Source organism: Pteropus alecto, unplaced genomic scaffold, assembly GCF_000325575.1.
Source record: "Pteropus alecto unplaced genomic scaffold, ASM32557v1 scaffold338, whole genome shotgun sequence".
In the NCBI taxonomy this organism is placed as follows: domain Eukaryota; kingdom Metazoa; phylum Chordata; class Mammalia; order Chiroptera; family Pteropodidae; genus Pteropus; species Pteropus alecto.
Window position 1 is genome coordinate 3,453,368 of NW_006441995.1, and position 16,957 is coordinate 3,470,324.

Genomic DNA, 16,957 nt, shown 5'->3' on the forward strand with positions numbered 1-16,957 from the left:
AGGAATTTGTAAAGGGATAATCACTTTACTAACATTTTGAATGAATAATCATGATTGTGGTGTTGTTAAATGAGTGCCAGACTCTGTGTTAGAAATTTCTTTTTATGTATATAATTTCATGTATGTAACCTTTCAGATATGTATTACGATAAAGAGTAAAGAGCTATGATTTAGATGCTATGAAGAAGGTAAACACATACACATAAACACACACACATACATGGACATGCACACACACACAAAGGGAGGAATGCTCCGGGATAAAAATGGAGAGGAAACCATGACATTTAATAGGATGTCAGAAAGGGACTTGTGTGGAAAAGTACCCAGCCTAGTCTTGACATAAATTACAAATCGAAGAAGAACAGACAAGTTAAAGTTTATCATAAGATTGCTTATTAGAAAGAAAAGAATGCGGGTACCAATTCAAAGCTGGCAAAAATATGGGAGGAAAGGGCTGTGTGTGGAACATAGCAGTGGCCCTCTTCTTAATGGCAGCAGAATTGTTTGAAGTTTTATTTTTAGTATCCGCTGGGATTTGAGCTTCCCAAAATAGAGGGCTAACCTATGCAAAGCCATGTGCTCGAATCACAGGTCATCCCTCAAGTGAATTCGTAGGGTTTATTTTTTACTAGTGGAAGCCACCAGGTGGATCTTGGAGAGGAAGAATATACCACCACGTCAAGATCCCCACTCTAGGCACCATCTCTTTCCTTAGCATTCAGTAAGTTTGTGAGTTATGAGGATGAAGACAGGTGTCAGTTATAGAAAAAGCTTAGCAGTTTATTTCCTGATGGTTTACAGAAAAGTGGTTGTCTCTTTACACTTTCTCAGGAGGGTCTGCAAAGCAGCTTCGGCTGCTCTCTGGACACTGATACAAGGGTCTTGCCGAAGTGTTTGAAGCCCTGAAATGGAAAGAATATCAAAGTCCAGTGAGTGAGGGAAGCCAAGGCCCAAGCTGGGCAGCACTGTGAGGCTCCCCATTGAGGGTCAGCCGTAGGCAAGCTCAGGCTCCCACATTCATGTTTTACCCTAATGGATAGGATTGCAACATTGAAATAAGGGAAGAGAAGATTCTGACCTTGTAATCAACAGACAATTGGAAAACTGTAGTCTGTTGAGAATAATGTCCACAAAGGGTTGGAGCTCAAGCTCGCTTTATACTCTGGAGAAATTCCAGTGTCTAGGGAGCATCAAAGTCAATAAAGGGGACTACTATTTTTCAATTTCTGGGTTAACATGGAACTAGGAACAGCTTTAGTTTCTCTTTCTCTAAGAATGTAACAATATGCTCGGCAGAAACTAGGATTAGTACTCACGTGCAGTCAGTTGTTCTCTGTCTAATAACTCCATGTATTGGTTGGTCAAATTGAGAACAATGGCGTCTAAAATCAACAGGAGAAAAATGATTTCATTACAGAGCAAGAGGCCATGGAAAGAGGATCGAGTCAGACTCTGTACCTGATCAGAAGTTGAATGAGCAGACTATATGACTCCCTCTGCATCCCCAGGGTGATGTGCGTGTCATGGCTCTTGGGTCTTGAGTGCCATATCTGGAAGTGGTCACTTACTCAATGTGTATTTGAGCAAAGCTCACAGAATGTCCTACCGAGGGGTGTGCCAGTTGTCATCAGGGTTTCAAATGTGTGTGAAATATGGACCCTGTGTCCAAAAAGTTTGTAGTGTAGTTGAGGGATCGCATACATGATCTAGTGAGGACTCTTCACTCTTAAAAGTGGCCTAGCTAGTGGACATATTCACTGTGGGCTTGATCAGTTGGAACAGGCATCATGATAAGACCTAGAATTTTATAATAGAAGCATCCTCAGAAACTCACTTACTTTCCTTTTGAATTTTATAGAGCAAGCAAAGGGGCAACACAGAGAAGTCAAGTGAATTGTCCAGAATTACACTAGCAAAGCCAAGGTCTGCTGGCCCCTAAACTAATACACTTTCCACTGTATCATATTGCTGCTAAAGCTCTTGGCTTGACCTGTGCTTAGAAAGTTTACTATGCTTTATGTTAAGGGATGATGCAAAAGAAAACATTTAGGAGCAGGGATGCAGCCTTGGAGCAAAAACTTGAGGAAAAGAAGGAGCAGTGACTTGGAACCAGAAGAAGCATGGAGGGCCCAGTATGCAGAATGGTCTGACGGTAGGAAAGCGAGTGTTGGAAAGTCAGAAGATGTTCAAAGTTTTCATTCACAAAAGAGAACAGCTTCCTCTGAGGGGAGATGTTGCAAGAACATAAATTCTTTTCCTGTGTTTTGTTCATGCCAGTCAACCAGTGTTCACACTGGAGTAGCTTCCAGTCAAAGCACAACTAGGTGGCAAGGAGCAGACACACCTGAGCAGGGAATGTGGCTGCACCCTCACCTGTGAGTTTGATGGCTGCACTCCTGATAATCTCCCAGCTGCTGTTGAAGAAAGAGAATAAGTGTGTGTGGAGGATCCACAGGATTTCCTGGTTTTTCTTGGCCTAGAAGAGATATATATGCGTTACAAAGAGGGCTATGGAAAGTGACCCTTTATGGAATTTAGCATCCTGTAGTTTCTAAGAAGGGAAATCTAAAAGTCATGAATTATTCTATTGGAAGATGTCTGATGGCTGTTCTGACCTAAATTTTATTAGAAAGGTACTGGGATTACGGGACTAGTAACAGATGTATTTTAGGAATCTAGAGAACAGATTCCAGTCAGGAATTGGGAGAAGAGCATAGGGTCACATTGCAGGATATCAAGAATCACTGCTATCCTCGCAAGACAGTTCTGCGTCTGGGCAGAGATCCCCTGCCATGTCGTTTGCCTTTCTGGGATTTGCTGGGACTCTTGTCTGCATTTTTTTTAGGCAGCATTTACTGCACACTCACCAGTTTTGCACAGAATTGCCTATAGAAATCCCTGGCTCTTGGTAGGTCTTGACCATCAAGGAGATGATCTAACACCCCATAGAGCTCCTGGAGGCCCAGAAAAGGAATGGAGACGATGAGGACATCACGGCAAGCCTAAAACACAAGAGTTTCCTGCGTCATAGTCCATACTGCCGATTCCCGTCTAGAGGGGAAGAAATGCTGACTAGTGCTGGGAAAGGAGCCTCAGAACTGAGTGATGTAAAGGGCTTTATAGTCGGCAATGGCAATCTTTCCAGTTTCAAGGATGGAGAGCAAACTCGGGAAGAGAAGGCAAGAAAGAACCCAAGATTGGAGAAGTGCTTTTCAGGTTCAGCTGAGAGTGGTGACTTCCGTTCTGGCTTGTAGTCCAGCCACGCCAGGTGTACTGGCACTTCTCAGCCATGGGGAGAGGAGGAGATGCAGGTGATTGTGCAAGGGCCACTTACAGTTCCAATTTTGGGATTGGGATCCCAGAGGTGGAGAAGGAATGAAACCATGCTCTTTTTAATTTCTTCAGCAAAAAAAATCTTCCACCTTCTTCCTGTTAGGGATGCCAGATTCTCAAATAAGAGGATGGCAGTCAGTCTCACATCATCCTGCTCCTGTGGCAACAGATGTGTGATGTGGGTGAGTCTCCTTTTCAGACTGTTTTCGGCCAGCGCCCTCCATCCCCCATCCCCACCCTGCTTGGCCCCACATCAGCAAAGGAAGGCTGGAACCCAGACACTGGTGCACTCCGGTCATAGCCCTTATGTGTCCCGAGAATACTCTCCCTTTCCCAGCAGCTCTCTTAACCACACTACACGAGTTTGAATGACTGTGGGTCCGGGGTTTAAGTGATACCAGAGAACTGGAGTCTTGGTTTCTGCCTTTGAGTAGCAAATGGGGAAAGGTGACCGCAGGAATGATAAACAGAGAGTGCTGCTGGCAGAAGAAGGTGGGAGAGGATTCTTGCTTATTTTGTATTTACACAAATTCGCCTGGTTGCACCATTAACTTTGAGTTATGAGGCCTCTAATCTAAATTGCTCAAGGCCTAGGACTCTTCTCCAAGATCCCAAATACTTTCTAAAGGGATCACAGGCAGTTCAGATATTTGGGCTTTGGGTCTCAGAGAGAGAGGATAAACAAACAAGTGCTTAGCCCTATTCTTGCGTATGTGAAGTTCTGGAACTTCCTTGCTTATTGTCCTGGATAGCAGGCAATGATTTTAAAAATCAAAGGGTAAGGTGGTGGAGAAATATGGCCTTCTGTTATCTCAGATACTTTGTTAATATGGTTCAGAATTCTAACAAACTCTGATGAATTTTCTTTTTTTTTTTTCTTTTCAGGTCTAATTTAAAATACTAGTTTAAAATACTATACGAAGGCAGAAGGATAAAGGGAAAATTTATTCTAAGTAGCATAATATTATTTAGATTAAAAATAAGCAAGGGACAACAAAAGAGAAGATAAAGTAGTTAATCGTGATGGCAAATTAAATGTATAAGAAGCAGGCATATAAACAAAAACGTCGTGAACAAGGAAGTTGATAAGATCTTCTAGAAAAAATAAAAATGGCTTTTCGGGAAAAAGCCAGAAAAATTAAATAAATACATGAGACATGATCTCATATAATAGAAATGGAAGTAGAAACATTCTTTACATATACGGAGAATGAGGTCAGGATATATTTTTAAAAGGCGTCTTTTTAGAAAAAGAAAGCAAACCAATAACAAAGTACTCAAAAGGTACAGAGCTACTTCCTTAAAAATAATCGTTTGAATTTTCCAAGATCAATGACCTAAAGATAGGTTAAGGAAGAATCAACCAATTACTGGGATGATGGAAAAACAGAAAAGATAAGTGGTGAAACTGTTTGGGTGCTGGGAGAGACATTAGAGTTTAATGACTCTGTTTTGAGCTGAGAAAATGGAGTCCCAGAGAGTAAAGTGCTCAGGGTGATGGAGTGGGACATAGTATCAAACAGGCCTGGAGCAAGGGCTGGCAGCCATATTTTCTCTTTTACCATTTCACTGAAGTGTTGCCATATTTTGAGAATTCCAAGGAGGTACTTAAATATTGAGAAAAAGGCGGAGGAGGGAATTTGGAGATTACAAATTCTATGCTTAATCTATAGGAAACTATAGGGTTTTCATAAAGCATAGTTAAATATATTTGCAGAAAGAGCATTACTGGAAAATAAACAGCATGTCATTGCTAAGACCCAAGTGTATCAAACTCTACTTTTATGCAAATGTGATGGCATTGATACCTATTAGGTATGAGAAAGGCCTAATCCAACAACCAGTAAGACTTCAGATTCTTTTCTTCTGCAGTAAAACTGAGAAACATTATCTCGACCACAAGGTGGACCTGTGGTTGTTGGAAGCTGAGATCCAAGTGAATTATTATCACAGTATCAACAACCCAGGAAAACCTAACAAACAGATGGGGCTCCCTCTTATCTGTGTAATGCAAAAGAAAACAACATTTGTTACTTTACAGAAGACAGTAAATGGAGTGGGAGCCAAGAAAGCATTTTTGAGGACATGATGAGAATAAAAAGTAATATCGATACATTGAAGAAAGTAGTTGCAAACAAGTAAAAAGCTGCTTTCAAAGGCCAGCTAGCATGAGAACAAGGGCAAATGAAAAATACGAAAATGGAGAATTATTGACTGTGGGCATATATTGCAGATTAAAATCCAGAGGCCTGAATGGGTAATCAATTGCCAAAGAAGAAAGGGCAAGATTTAAAAAAAAAAAATTGGAGTGAACGAATAGGAAAAGTGGACCTGAGAGATAATTTTTCTTTAGATTCTATTTAATACTTCTCAAGCCTCATTTAGAGATATAACACAGTCATTGGCTTGTAAAATACTTAAAGAGCTGAAAAATTAGGTTTATGATGAATAATGAAGGAAATGGAGACTTTCCAGTCTGGAGACTAGAGGTAAATAGGTAATTTAATAAAAGCCTTACTGTTTCGGAAGGATGCAGTGGGGGAGACAACTAGTTTTCCATCTCCTCTGACAACACATGACAAAACAGGTCCGATCACACACAAAAAAGATTTTGCCGCGTCCTCTTTCTACCCTACTGCGTGACAAGGTCCGGAGATGGGGACAGAGGCTTCAAGGAATGCATCGTCAAGAACGAGGACGTGGCATGTGTTTAGGGATAATTGGTTTCTTAGAAATGATCCTATTAATAGGGGGAATTTGGGTAGCACAAATTCTAGTAAGTGTAAACGCTGCACAAATGGATTTCCTCAAAATTGGCTCTGAGGAAAACATAGTAAATTCCCTGCGTATGGAATCAGCTCTAGTCACCCTGACGTGTCCAGAATGCGTAAACCCTTTATTTGAACAATTATTAAGGGAAATTCCTTTTGACGCGCCTCTTAAAGATATTATGAATAAATTATAACAAGCTGAATTACTAGAACCAGTTTATACTCCTGTTCCCACGCAGTTAGTAGAAAAATTAGTAAAGGATAAGAAATTTACTCATAAGCCTGTGCCTACTATAGAAGGGCCTCCTTTTGTGGCCTAGTGGATAAATAGAAAACTCTGGTATCCACCTAGGGGGGCTAATAGTATGAAAAGATTACCTGATCTTCCTTTGCCTTATTCAGAAGCTTATAATAAAGATAGTATACATGTAGTGAATAAAGATAGAATTCATGTGCCTTATAGTAGTTTAAGTTTCATAGAAAGGCTGGCTAGGTCAGGATCTCCTTGGTGCTTAAAAACAAAGGAACAGAAACTTAGCTTATGAAAGCAGCTTTGTAAAACTGATTTTTATAAATATTTTCCTCATTACTGCACCAAGGAAACTTTTGAACAGCTATGAGAAAGGTTCAGCTTGAACTTTAGATATAGCATAAATCAAATAGCATTTAAAAGATTTCTTCAGGCAGAAAGAAGAACAATGTCTGCCCACAAGCCAATGCTTGCTGTTATGAATACATCTATCTATCACCTTTACTTAAATCAAACTGTATCTTACGTAATAGATATAATAATTAAAAGTTTAGATTGTTCCATCAGGTAGTTCTGTTCTAATGATTGAGAGAAAAATGTACTAGTTAATCATGAACATTAATAATAATATACTCTATAAGATTTTCTGCTTCGCCTAACCACAGAAATGTAACTCCCTGCTACCTTAACAACAAAGTATAATCAAATGCCAAAATAAAAAGTATAAAAGTTGTACTCAAATCACAATAAAACGGAACAGTGTCACACCGCCTCTGAGCTGTGTAGTCGACTGTCTCCCGCGCCGACGCCTTGCCCACCTTCGGGGCCCCCTGGATCCTGTTGTGGCTGGACCGCGGCAAGATTTAAGTTAGAGGTGAAGTAGGTTTTTACAGTGATGACAGTGAATAACCCAAAATAAATAAACTTTAGTTTCCCAGTAATTATAAAGGAAAATGAGCTTCCCTTGCCCAGGACTCCTGCTGATATTTTTTGAGATTAAGGCTATAGACTTAGATCGGGGGGTTGACAAACTTTTTCCCTAAAAAGGCCAGACAGTAAATAATTTAGACTTCGTGGGCCATCTGGTTTCTGCAACAACTAATCAGCTCTGCAGATGAAGTGTGAAAGCAGCCACAGACAACATGCAATCAATGAGCGTGGTTGTCTTCCAATGAAACTTAATTTACAAAAAGATGCTCTGGGCCGGCTTTGGCCCATGAGCAGCTGAGCAGCGGTTTATACTGACTTCTGGATGAAATGAGCCACACAAACACGTTGTGTCTTTGAATCTTGGATGTGGAAACGATAGCGTTGGAGGTGAAGTGTCTTTACTTGGGCCCTAGTCCTGTGTTGAACACCGTCATAATTTGTGTTCCCCCCAAAACAAACTTGGAGATGAGGCTTTAGGTGAAAGTAAGTTATGTGGGAGGTGCGCCCAGGAAGCATGATGGGGAGTGTGAATAAGACGGGGTGAGAGGAAAGCTGCAAAAGGGAATATTAACGCGCGTGTGTGTTACCCAGGTAGGAAAATGGAGCGCAATCCTTCTGCGGGGTGAGGACACTGGAGAGTTTACTACAAACTATTTATCATTTGAGCGTTCTTCCCCATCGAGTCTGGCTCACCTTGTTCAGACCAATTATAATTCCCAGGCCAGAGAGTACCCTTAGACAGAGAGACACAGGAAGCCAACATCTTGCACAGGAACTGTTTGTTGGCCTCTGTGCAGGTGACCTCTGTGGCAGGTGACCTCTGAGGCAGGCCAAGGAATATGGGTGGGACAGCAATATGGTCTGCTACAAGCACTGCACGTGGACCTCTTCCTGTTCGCTCACTTATGGGGAGCGAAGACCCCTGACAGGCTCACTTACGTCTTCAAAGAAGGTTCTCGTTTGCAGCACAATTTCTTTGAAGTAGAAGCTCACATCTCGATCTGTGAGCAGCTCCAAGATCTTTTTTAGAGACTTCAGGCTTTCACAGACGACGTCGGTGCGGGCCAGGTGATACAGACCTCTGATGATAGATTCCAATATTATCTGCTTATGCTTCTTCACCTATTTTGAAATAAGGTCTCTTAATCTCAAATATTGTTCTATGTGTATCTGGAATGGGGTAGGAGACCCCAGACGAGGGGATCGAAATTGTGTTAGGGCCACGCGTACTTTAACTCAAGGGCCATTGCTTCAATTTATTTGGATTTCCACTTAATTTCTGTGCAGCAATAAAGTGCGAGTGAGTAGATAAATATTTCAAACTCTACTTAAAACTCTTTGTACCTTGTGAGGGGCTCCAGAAGCTGCATTACCAAGCCCTCGGATGGCCATTTGTCTCAAAATGGAATTGGAGTCCCAGGCACTCTGATCCATCAAGATCAGCACTTCGCGTAGATTCCCGTGCTTCCAAAGGATTGGCTCCTTCATGAGCTGAAATCGACACACTCCCCACCTTTAGATAAGGGGTGGCTTCCCTTCAGGAGAGTGCCGAAGGTGGCATAACTAAAATAAAGAGTGGGGCCCAGCTGCTCGTGGTGAGGAGGGGGAAGAAGCCCTCTGGTGAATGAGCAAGTCTCGCAGAAACTGAGCTCTAGCTGTCAGCATCCCACAGGTCAAGGTTACGTGGCGGTGAGAACAGAATACCTAGTTAAGGAGATCATCATCTAGTCTAAGTAGAAAAATGTGGCAGGGAAAACAGGAGTGAGTGACAATGCTCCTTCCTGGATCACCTGAGATTGCCTTCATCCCACAGTGTGAAGGGACGGTAATGTCCTTGTTGGTTACTTTTTGTTTTGTCCCTCTCATGTTTATTCCCCACCCTTCTCTATCCTGGGAGGTTGACTTCTGCAGACCAGAGGGAAGGAACAGGTTGAGGGGGGGTTCTTTTTCTTTTTTCACTCCCTGCCCAGGGACCACGTCTCTGGCAGTAGCTGGATCTCTCCACTACCAAAACTCCCCTTGAAGATCCCTCTTCTGCGATTCCGGCTCCTACTGAACTCCTGACCCTGAGAGAAATGCCCCCAGGGGACCCAGGGAGCTTGCTGTCCTGGCTGCTCTCCCTTGCCTCAGAGAAGAAGGCTGTGCCGGTTATTCGATAGTTCTCCGAGGAGGAGGTGAGAGATGAGAATAGTTGCTCCATGATGTCCAGTATGACTCCATGTTGCCACACTGCCATGCTCCTAGAAAACACAAGACTCCAGCTGTAGCAGAGACAATGGAGGAAATATTAGTCTATTTCTCTATCAGGAAAACCAATTCTCTTGAAAGGAATGTTCAAGCAAAGAGCACCAAGGCTTAAACTTTATATTTGGCTACCGAGTGCTCAATTTAAGTGCAGTAGGCCTAAATCTATTAACTTTATCACTATATTTTGAGGGGGTGGTGAGTTTTGGGGATGATCCGACCATTTCTTCCCAATCCCCTTTGCTCTTTGTTCCCTGTTTCTTCTCCTTGACGATAAGTCCTTGGTGAGTTCGTTGCTCTCAGTGAATTTCCTATATTGCATTTTTACTCTGTTTTTAATTGTCTTTGTGTCCAGTTCTAGAATATCTGCTCAGTACCTGGCCAGCGCACATACTCCTATGTGGTGAGTACTGGGGTTGTTGAGTAGTGTCCATAAGTTGTCTCCCTCATCAGATTCTTTGGCAAGACCTTCTTTCATGGCTTGGGCCTGCACACACTTCAGAGTTGTGGTTGAGAGCCTGAAGGAGACAGTCACCATCACAAAGTCAGTGGACCTCACATAGGGAATTGTGAATCCACAAGTTCACTCTTCCTATTTCTCTCACGCCATGTTCCCTCACTCTTGGATTAATGGATGCTGTGCAAAGACGACACGGGCAGCCTGACCTCACACTTTCGTTTTGGGGTCAAAGGGGACATCGAAATCATTTGAGCTGGTAAATAATGTTACAAAATCTTGTCAACGTCTCATGAGAAAATAAAGCCCTAAGGATAAAAAGAGCAAAAAAAAAAATCATATTTCACTAATTCTGAAACAGCACCTCAGAAATCAGGCTGCACCTCACGATGGGTAGTGTGTTACAGTTGTTGGCCAGTAGTTGTGATGTAGTTGCTATTGCCCTGTGAATGCACATGTACGTGTGTGGGTTTAGCTATGGCTCTTTATACTGTTGTCATTTTAGTAAAGTTACATGTTTTATTGCAACTACATGTATTGTGCCTGACTACTATTTGAACTGTCTTTTGAAAAGTTGATTTGACATTGGATTGAAAAGTTATGCAGAGTGCAGGGAAATGGAGCAATGTGATATCGGATAAAAATGTATGCCTAATAATTCTAAAACAGCTCTTTGGATAAATATAAAATAAAAATGTTAATGTAAAAGAAAGCATTATTTCATGCCTTAATTGGGAGTCTTTTTTTTCTTTCTTAATGGTACATAAAATAAGATTGCTTCCTGCAATTGGCAAAGTCTTAGAATCGATAAAATATGGTATTTATTTTAATTTTCTTCTTGAATATGAAAGAATTCCAGCTTCCCTTGAAAGATCTCAATGAAAGAAAACAAAACAAATAGAGTGGGCCTTCAAGAGAAGAAGATATACCTGCTTATTTGTTATGTGACCATTCTGGGATATTATACTGGATATTGTCTCAGGGAGGAATTGCTCCAAGGCTAAAGGATGCTGGGGCCTTATTTCTTCATGGGTAATTGAAGCCATGACAGAAGGTGCAGGCCTTGACTTCCACAGTCCCTCCTCTGGAGCCCGGGATCAGGACAGCTCCGGAAGGCCCTCCCGTTTACCTGCAGGGGTCTGCTATCTGCTGCCGTTCTCCCTTCTGCATCACCCGCCGCCTGTGGCTCAAGGCAGAAGTGGGCATCCTCTGGCCCAGTGTGCAGCTGACCAGCTTCAGGAGAAGAGTGAACAGCTCTGGGTACAAGCCTGTGACAGGGATGCCTGTTGATAGCACTTCATGGATAGCACAGGCCACCTGAGGGGAGGAAGGACCTGTGGTCAGGCAGGCTCCCTCCCTCCAAGGACATCGTTTCACTGGACTGATCTCCAAGTTTGTCTTCTCCCCAGATGATTGCTTTCCAAGTTGACCATGCTCATGGTAAAAACATAGAAAAGGGAGAATTTATTTGTCTGGAAACTTCTCAACTCAGACTGTGAGTCTCAGGCCTACCATGTTGGGTGACTTCAAACTCCAAAGGTAAAGTAAAATCTTTTCCAATACTGGGGTCTTTCAACAAAAAAAGTAGTTTGGATATCTTGAAGACTATTCTGGAAATACAGATACATAGATTTTCTTTGTGCTGATGAGAAATTTGCTTTTAAAAATAGTCAGCCATAGACAAAATTACTGCCATCTTTGTCTGTTATAAACTGGAGTTGATCTAAAATCAGGGCACGAGAGGAGAAGTGTGATTAATACTACATTGCCAAGTTCCAGATGGGAACAATCACGGAGTGGGGCACAATTTCAGGCATGTGACGGGTTGTCCAACTCACTGCAATTGCATCCATGCCGGCTAGGTCTTCTTCTAGCGCGTTCTCCAGTTTGTCTATTAAGGCTCGCAATAGTTTATTGCTGGAGGCTGGGTTCTCCGCCAAAGCCTTCCACAATGTCTTTGTGTCCCTAGGGTGGCAAGGCAGGAAGCCGATAAGGCACAATTCCTTGGACTATGAGCTTTTCCATCTGACTCACTCTAAAACCACATTATGATTAATTAGAATTTCAAGGACAGATAGACATGGTAACATGCCTGTGAATAATAAGGATGTTTTATTTAACAATCCAGACTTCTGGCCTTGGGTTACTAAGGTTTGTTAATGTCCATCAAGACATAAACCTGTCAAATAGGTGTATTTTTAGGCAACCAGAAAGAAGAGAATTATTTCTGTGGTATATTAAAAAAACTCATTATTGTTCAATGGGCATATACTTATATATGCATGCATGCATACGTGCATGCGTACATACATACATACATACATACATATGTAAACACTTGAAAAATATTGTGATTCAGACACCAATTTTTAAATTATTATTCAGGTGAGATAACTCTTATTTGCTATCTTTCTCTCAAACAATAATCCTTCCCCGATGCTTTGCAGAATGGCCTTCCCTGAGAGAAGGGACCAGTTCAGTTAGAATCTACCTGTCAAAGGGCAGAGTCTTCTGTAACAAGTTGGTAACAACTGTATCCATGTGAAAGCTGGCTATCTGGGAGATGGCTTCTAGCATAAACTGAAAACTTTCTTCCTTTTGTCTGAGGACCGGCATGTGATAGTAAATTATGCTCAAGACCTCCAACAGCTAAAAAAATAAAAAAATAAATAAAAAGCAAACATTAAGTTGTCATTTTCCCTTTACGTAAAAGACTTGGGGCATATATGGTTAGCATATTGTGTGCGAGTGATCGATGAATTATAAAAAAGTGTTAAAAACAATAATCAATTCTACACAGGGCCTACATCTTATACAGGAGAATTATTGATGAACTGGATATTTATTCTTAAGTAAATGTAGTAGATATTTAGTGAAAGGCTGCATTATGCAGAATATTGTGTTAGGCACTGTGGGAAATTTACCCAAAATGAATAAGATGTAGCCTTTCTTAAAAGAAATGGATGGGCTAATAAAGAATATTGGCCATGTCCTCAAGGGCCTGTGCACTTCACAGCGTATGGGACATGGTATACAAGAGGTACACAGGACTGACGAGAATCCGGAAGTAACTGAGATCACTTTGGTGGGACATCTGGTCTGGGTCTTAAAGGATATATACCAACTTCAAAAGACAAGGTGGAGATGGTGGGAAAGACAGGTAAAGAAATAAGATTTTAAAAAAACCATGAGACTAGCTGGAGCCCAGAGGATTTTTAGATCAGTGAAACTATTCTGTATGATACAACAATGGTGGATACAGGTCATTATATATTCCTCAACACCAAGAGTGAACCCTAATGTAAACTATATTATGTGTCAATGTAGGTCCATCAATTTTAACAAATGTACCACTGTGGTGGGGGATGCTGATAGTGGAGGAAGATGTGAGTGTGTGGGGACAGGAGATATATGGGAACTCTACCTTCTGCTTAATTTTGCTGTAAGCCTAAAATGGGCTGTGAAAAATAAAATCTATATAAAAAAATAGCATGAGAGCATGGGCATAAGCAAATGTAGAAAAGGTTTCTGGAATTGGAGAATGGTCCAGTTTGGGGCACAGAAGAACAAGGGTGATGAAGGGAAGATAATTTGATAGCAAAGATGAAGCTAGATCCCGGAGTGGACTGAAGCCTACCTTTCTGAATTTGGATGTTAATCTATGGCTAGCATGGAGGAATAGTACACCTTTGTATCTTTGACATAGAGAAGGGCATGTCTCTAGGCTAAAGTAACTTTGCTTCCAGTAGATGTTTCTCTTGCTTATTTTGGAAACATTTTTAATTAAGCATAACATGATTACTACAGAGTACAGAGTCTCAATTCAGTGATTCTTGGAGAGCATTTAAGTCCCTTTTGTAAGACTTTGCCTACTGTGTAACTCCCTTTTATGCTAAACACATAAATACATGAACATTTTACATTTATCAACCTTCCATGCTCCCACGCCTAGCCCAGTGTCTGCCAATTGTATGTACTAAAAAAAAAATGTTTTTAAAAAAACTGATTGGAAAGTAATTAGCACAGGGATCATTTCTAAAATTCATGTTTTGGAGAATAATTTAGGGTGGCTGACTCTGGGCTGTGGGGACCTTAATAACTTCTTTCTCCTACTCTCTTTGAGATGTCTTCATTGAGTTAAAGATTCTTTTCCTTCTTATTAATCTTTGTCTTGTTTATATTCTGTTTCTGACTTTAAGAGAGAGGGTAGAGCATCTTCATTTGGAACTCTTAACCAAGCTTGCTTAATTTAAATGCTGTTCCTCTGCTTCCCTCTCCAATTGGGAGGAAGGATCGAGGACTTGACTCTCAGTCACTTCCCCAATGACGGCCTTCCTTACCGGAAAATAAATTCTGAGGTACAAGGAAGAGCAGCCTGCAGAGTGGCAGAGGGATTAGAAATGCTCCTGGCCATAAACGGCCATCTCAAAAGCATTTACAGATCTAACAGCTCAGTTTTTCATAATCCAAATGCCCTTGGTTTAGAGCTGCTTCCTCTGGCCAGCAAGTGACAGTTTGGAAAATTTTTATGGTCACAGACTAGGAAGGCAATTAAGACAGCTTGAGAGAGATACTCGACATGGGGCCGGGTGTTAATCTACAACTTGGGGCTCTGCTGAGGCCTTTCAAGGCTGTGCATTCTCTTGCCTATTGCCCATCAGAGGACAGAGTGAGAAGTGGTGACTGTCTTCTCATGTGGCATTTCTGAAGTGTTAGAATTCTGCTCAGTTGTCGAACTGGTTGTCAGTTCACCTGATCTTCCAAAGCAGCTCCCTGTTCCTTCAGGATAGCAATCATCCATATGCCACAGGCCGTTATACATGGAGGGTTGAGGGTCTCCAGACCATCCAGGGTTTCCTCCAGGAACATGAGGATTTCTTCGTTTGGGATGAGTTTACTAACAATCTGAGAACGTGCCAGAAAAACTCATGTTATCAATCACCTCACTTCATATCTGGACACCTACAATATGCTGTTACTCTTTGTGTTAAGATACTATAGATCAGTGGGCTTGCCAGACAGTGAGTATATGACTGGAGCCATAGAAACTAGAGGAAGCACTAAAATAGGACATAGACATGACCTTTTAACTCTAAGCAAACTTTTCCTAGAGTTGCTTTTTTATCGTTTCATATTTAATGAATCCCAGGCCTACTGAGGCAATTTCCTGTCCAAACTAAGGTTACAGTATACTCCATAAAGGAAAAACTAATGCATAATATTTATATAGTAATTTATACGTTGCAAAGTACTTCACACCCATTTCGTATAACATAGAAATAAGTCTTGCGTCTGCCAAAAAATAGCTAAGCCTTGATAATTCAGGAGAATCTATCACCATGTACTAAATGCTATGCTAAATACTGGTACCTCAGTATCCATACAGAGTGTGAATTATCATGAGCTCTGTCTTTTGCTCTTCCATGTTTCAATATTAAGAGTAGTCAATAAAAGGTCAAGAGAATAAGAACTTTGCAATTTTGATTTCTACATGCAAGAACTGTATGTTTGGTTGATAGCTGTGTGTATCATGGGTGTCCAGGTGTGTGTGTGCATGTATGTGTGTGTGTACATGTTAATAAAAAGGCAGACAAGGAGGTGAAAAGTTAGCAGTTTGCACGAATTCCAGGAGCATTATCAGGAGCTTTAACCTGGCGAAGTCGTCATGATTAAGAGTTTGTAGGTATGAAAACATTCCTATTGACAACTGACTTACCCTGTATTAAACGGCCTAATGACTGATATTTGGTAAAACCATTCTTGAGAGGAAATGAGTTCTTTTTCATGAGTAGTTGTGTGTCCCAGACAGTTTGTAGTTATCATGGTTCCAAGATCAAAGGACTAGACTAGCCTGTTTGTTTTATGTAACACCGACCGCCTGCCTGGGGTACAAGCTCAATGGCCATCTGTTTTCTTTTTCTTTCTTTTACCTTTTTTTTTTTTTTTTTTAAAATCACACTGGGATAGATGTTGGTTTGGGAAGAAAGGAAGAAAACAAACTCATGTTTTCGAGTACTTGTCATGTGTCAGACACTTTCTCAGGCATTTGACATGTGTTCCCTCCAGTTTCCCAACTTGCTTCTCCCCCATATTTTGATCACTTTCTCATTGCGACTGCTGTTGCCACCTTAGTCTAAGTCATATAACCTCATATCTGGATTTTTGTAGTTTCCTCCAAAGTGGCCTCACTAACTTCGCTCTGGCCAGCCGATATTCTAATCTAAAAACAGCAACCAGATAATCATTTAGAAATATAGGATGATTCTCCTTGCAGAATCATCACTAGCCCATAAGGGGTTTTTATAAATTAGGAAAAGGTGTTCTGTCCTCAAGATAGTTCACTTCTCTCTGTAAGTGTATCGTCCTAATAACTGATTTTGTTGGGCCTTTTACTGCCAACTGTGGATAGCTGCCATAACACACACGAATCTGCAGTGTCTGCTTTAGGAATGAGGCCACCTCACAGGAGGGGGCCCTTGCACATGTCACAGCTGGCACAATTGTACGTAGTGGCCCTGACGCTTCTGCTCAAAACCCTCTGCTGCCTTTGGATTTCATTCAGAGTAAAAGCCAAGGTCCTTGACAAGGCCTGGAAGGTGCCTGGAGTAGCCCTGGGCTACCTCTTGGATCTCATTACCCACTTCTTTGTCCTCCTCAGGGCCTTTGCGCTTGCTGTTTCCTCTCAGTTTGGAGAGTTCTTTTCCAGATGTCTCCATGGTTCACTCTTGCACAGTGATCTGCTCTGGGAGATTACCTTTCCCTTTCTCTCTATTCTCTTACTTGACTTTATTTATCTTTATTATGACTACCCGATATCTATTTAGCTGACTCCAACTACTCAGATGCAAGCTCAACAAGGGTAAGAATTCTGTATTTTTCTATTCTTGCAGTTTGGAACAAAGTCTGCTCTATGGTAGGTTCACAGGGCCTATTAGGTGAGGAAATAAATGATTGAATCAATGAATGATC

General features: G+C 41.4%; 1 protein-coding gene across 1 annotated transcript in view; it reads right to left on the minus strand.

Moving 5' to 3' along the window:
- Window positions 1-798: 798 nt before the first annotated feature.
- MROH2B (maestro heat like repeat family member 2B) overlaps window positions 799-16,957 on the minus strand; it is a 54,006-nt gene continuing 37,847 nt past the window's right edge. Inside the window, exons 30-42 of the mRNA XM_006919520.2 lie at window positions 14,741-14,893; window positions 12,480-12,637; window positions 11,827-11,953; window positions 11,118-11,305; window positions 9,909-10,049; window positions 9,413-9,527; window positions 8,632-8,778; window positions 8,227-8,409; window positions 3,338-3,493; window positions 2,871-3,005; window positions 2,377-2,479; window positions 1,320-1,385; window positions 799-905 (exon numbers count right to left, since the gene is read on the minus strand). Of these exons, the coding sequence (XP_006919582.1) occupies window positions 799-905; window positions 1,320-1,385; window positions 2,377-2,479; window positions 2,871-3,005; window positions 3,338-3,493; window positions 8,227-8,409; window positions 8,632-8,778; window positions 9,413-9,527; window positions 9,909-10,049; window positions 11,118-11,305; window positions 11,827-11,953; window positions 12,480-12,637; window positions 14,741-14,893 (1,779 nt within the window). The remainder of the gene's footprint in view (window positions 906-1,319; window positions 1,386-2,376; window positions 2,480-2,870; window positions 3,006-3,337; window positions 3,494-8,226; window positions 8,410-8,631; window positions 8,779-9,412; window positions 9,528-9,908; window positions 10,050-11,117; window positions 11,306-11,826; window positions 11,954-12,479; window positions 12,638-14,740; window positions 14,894-16,957) is intronic.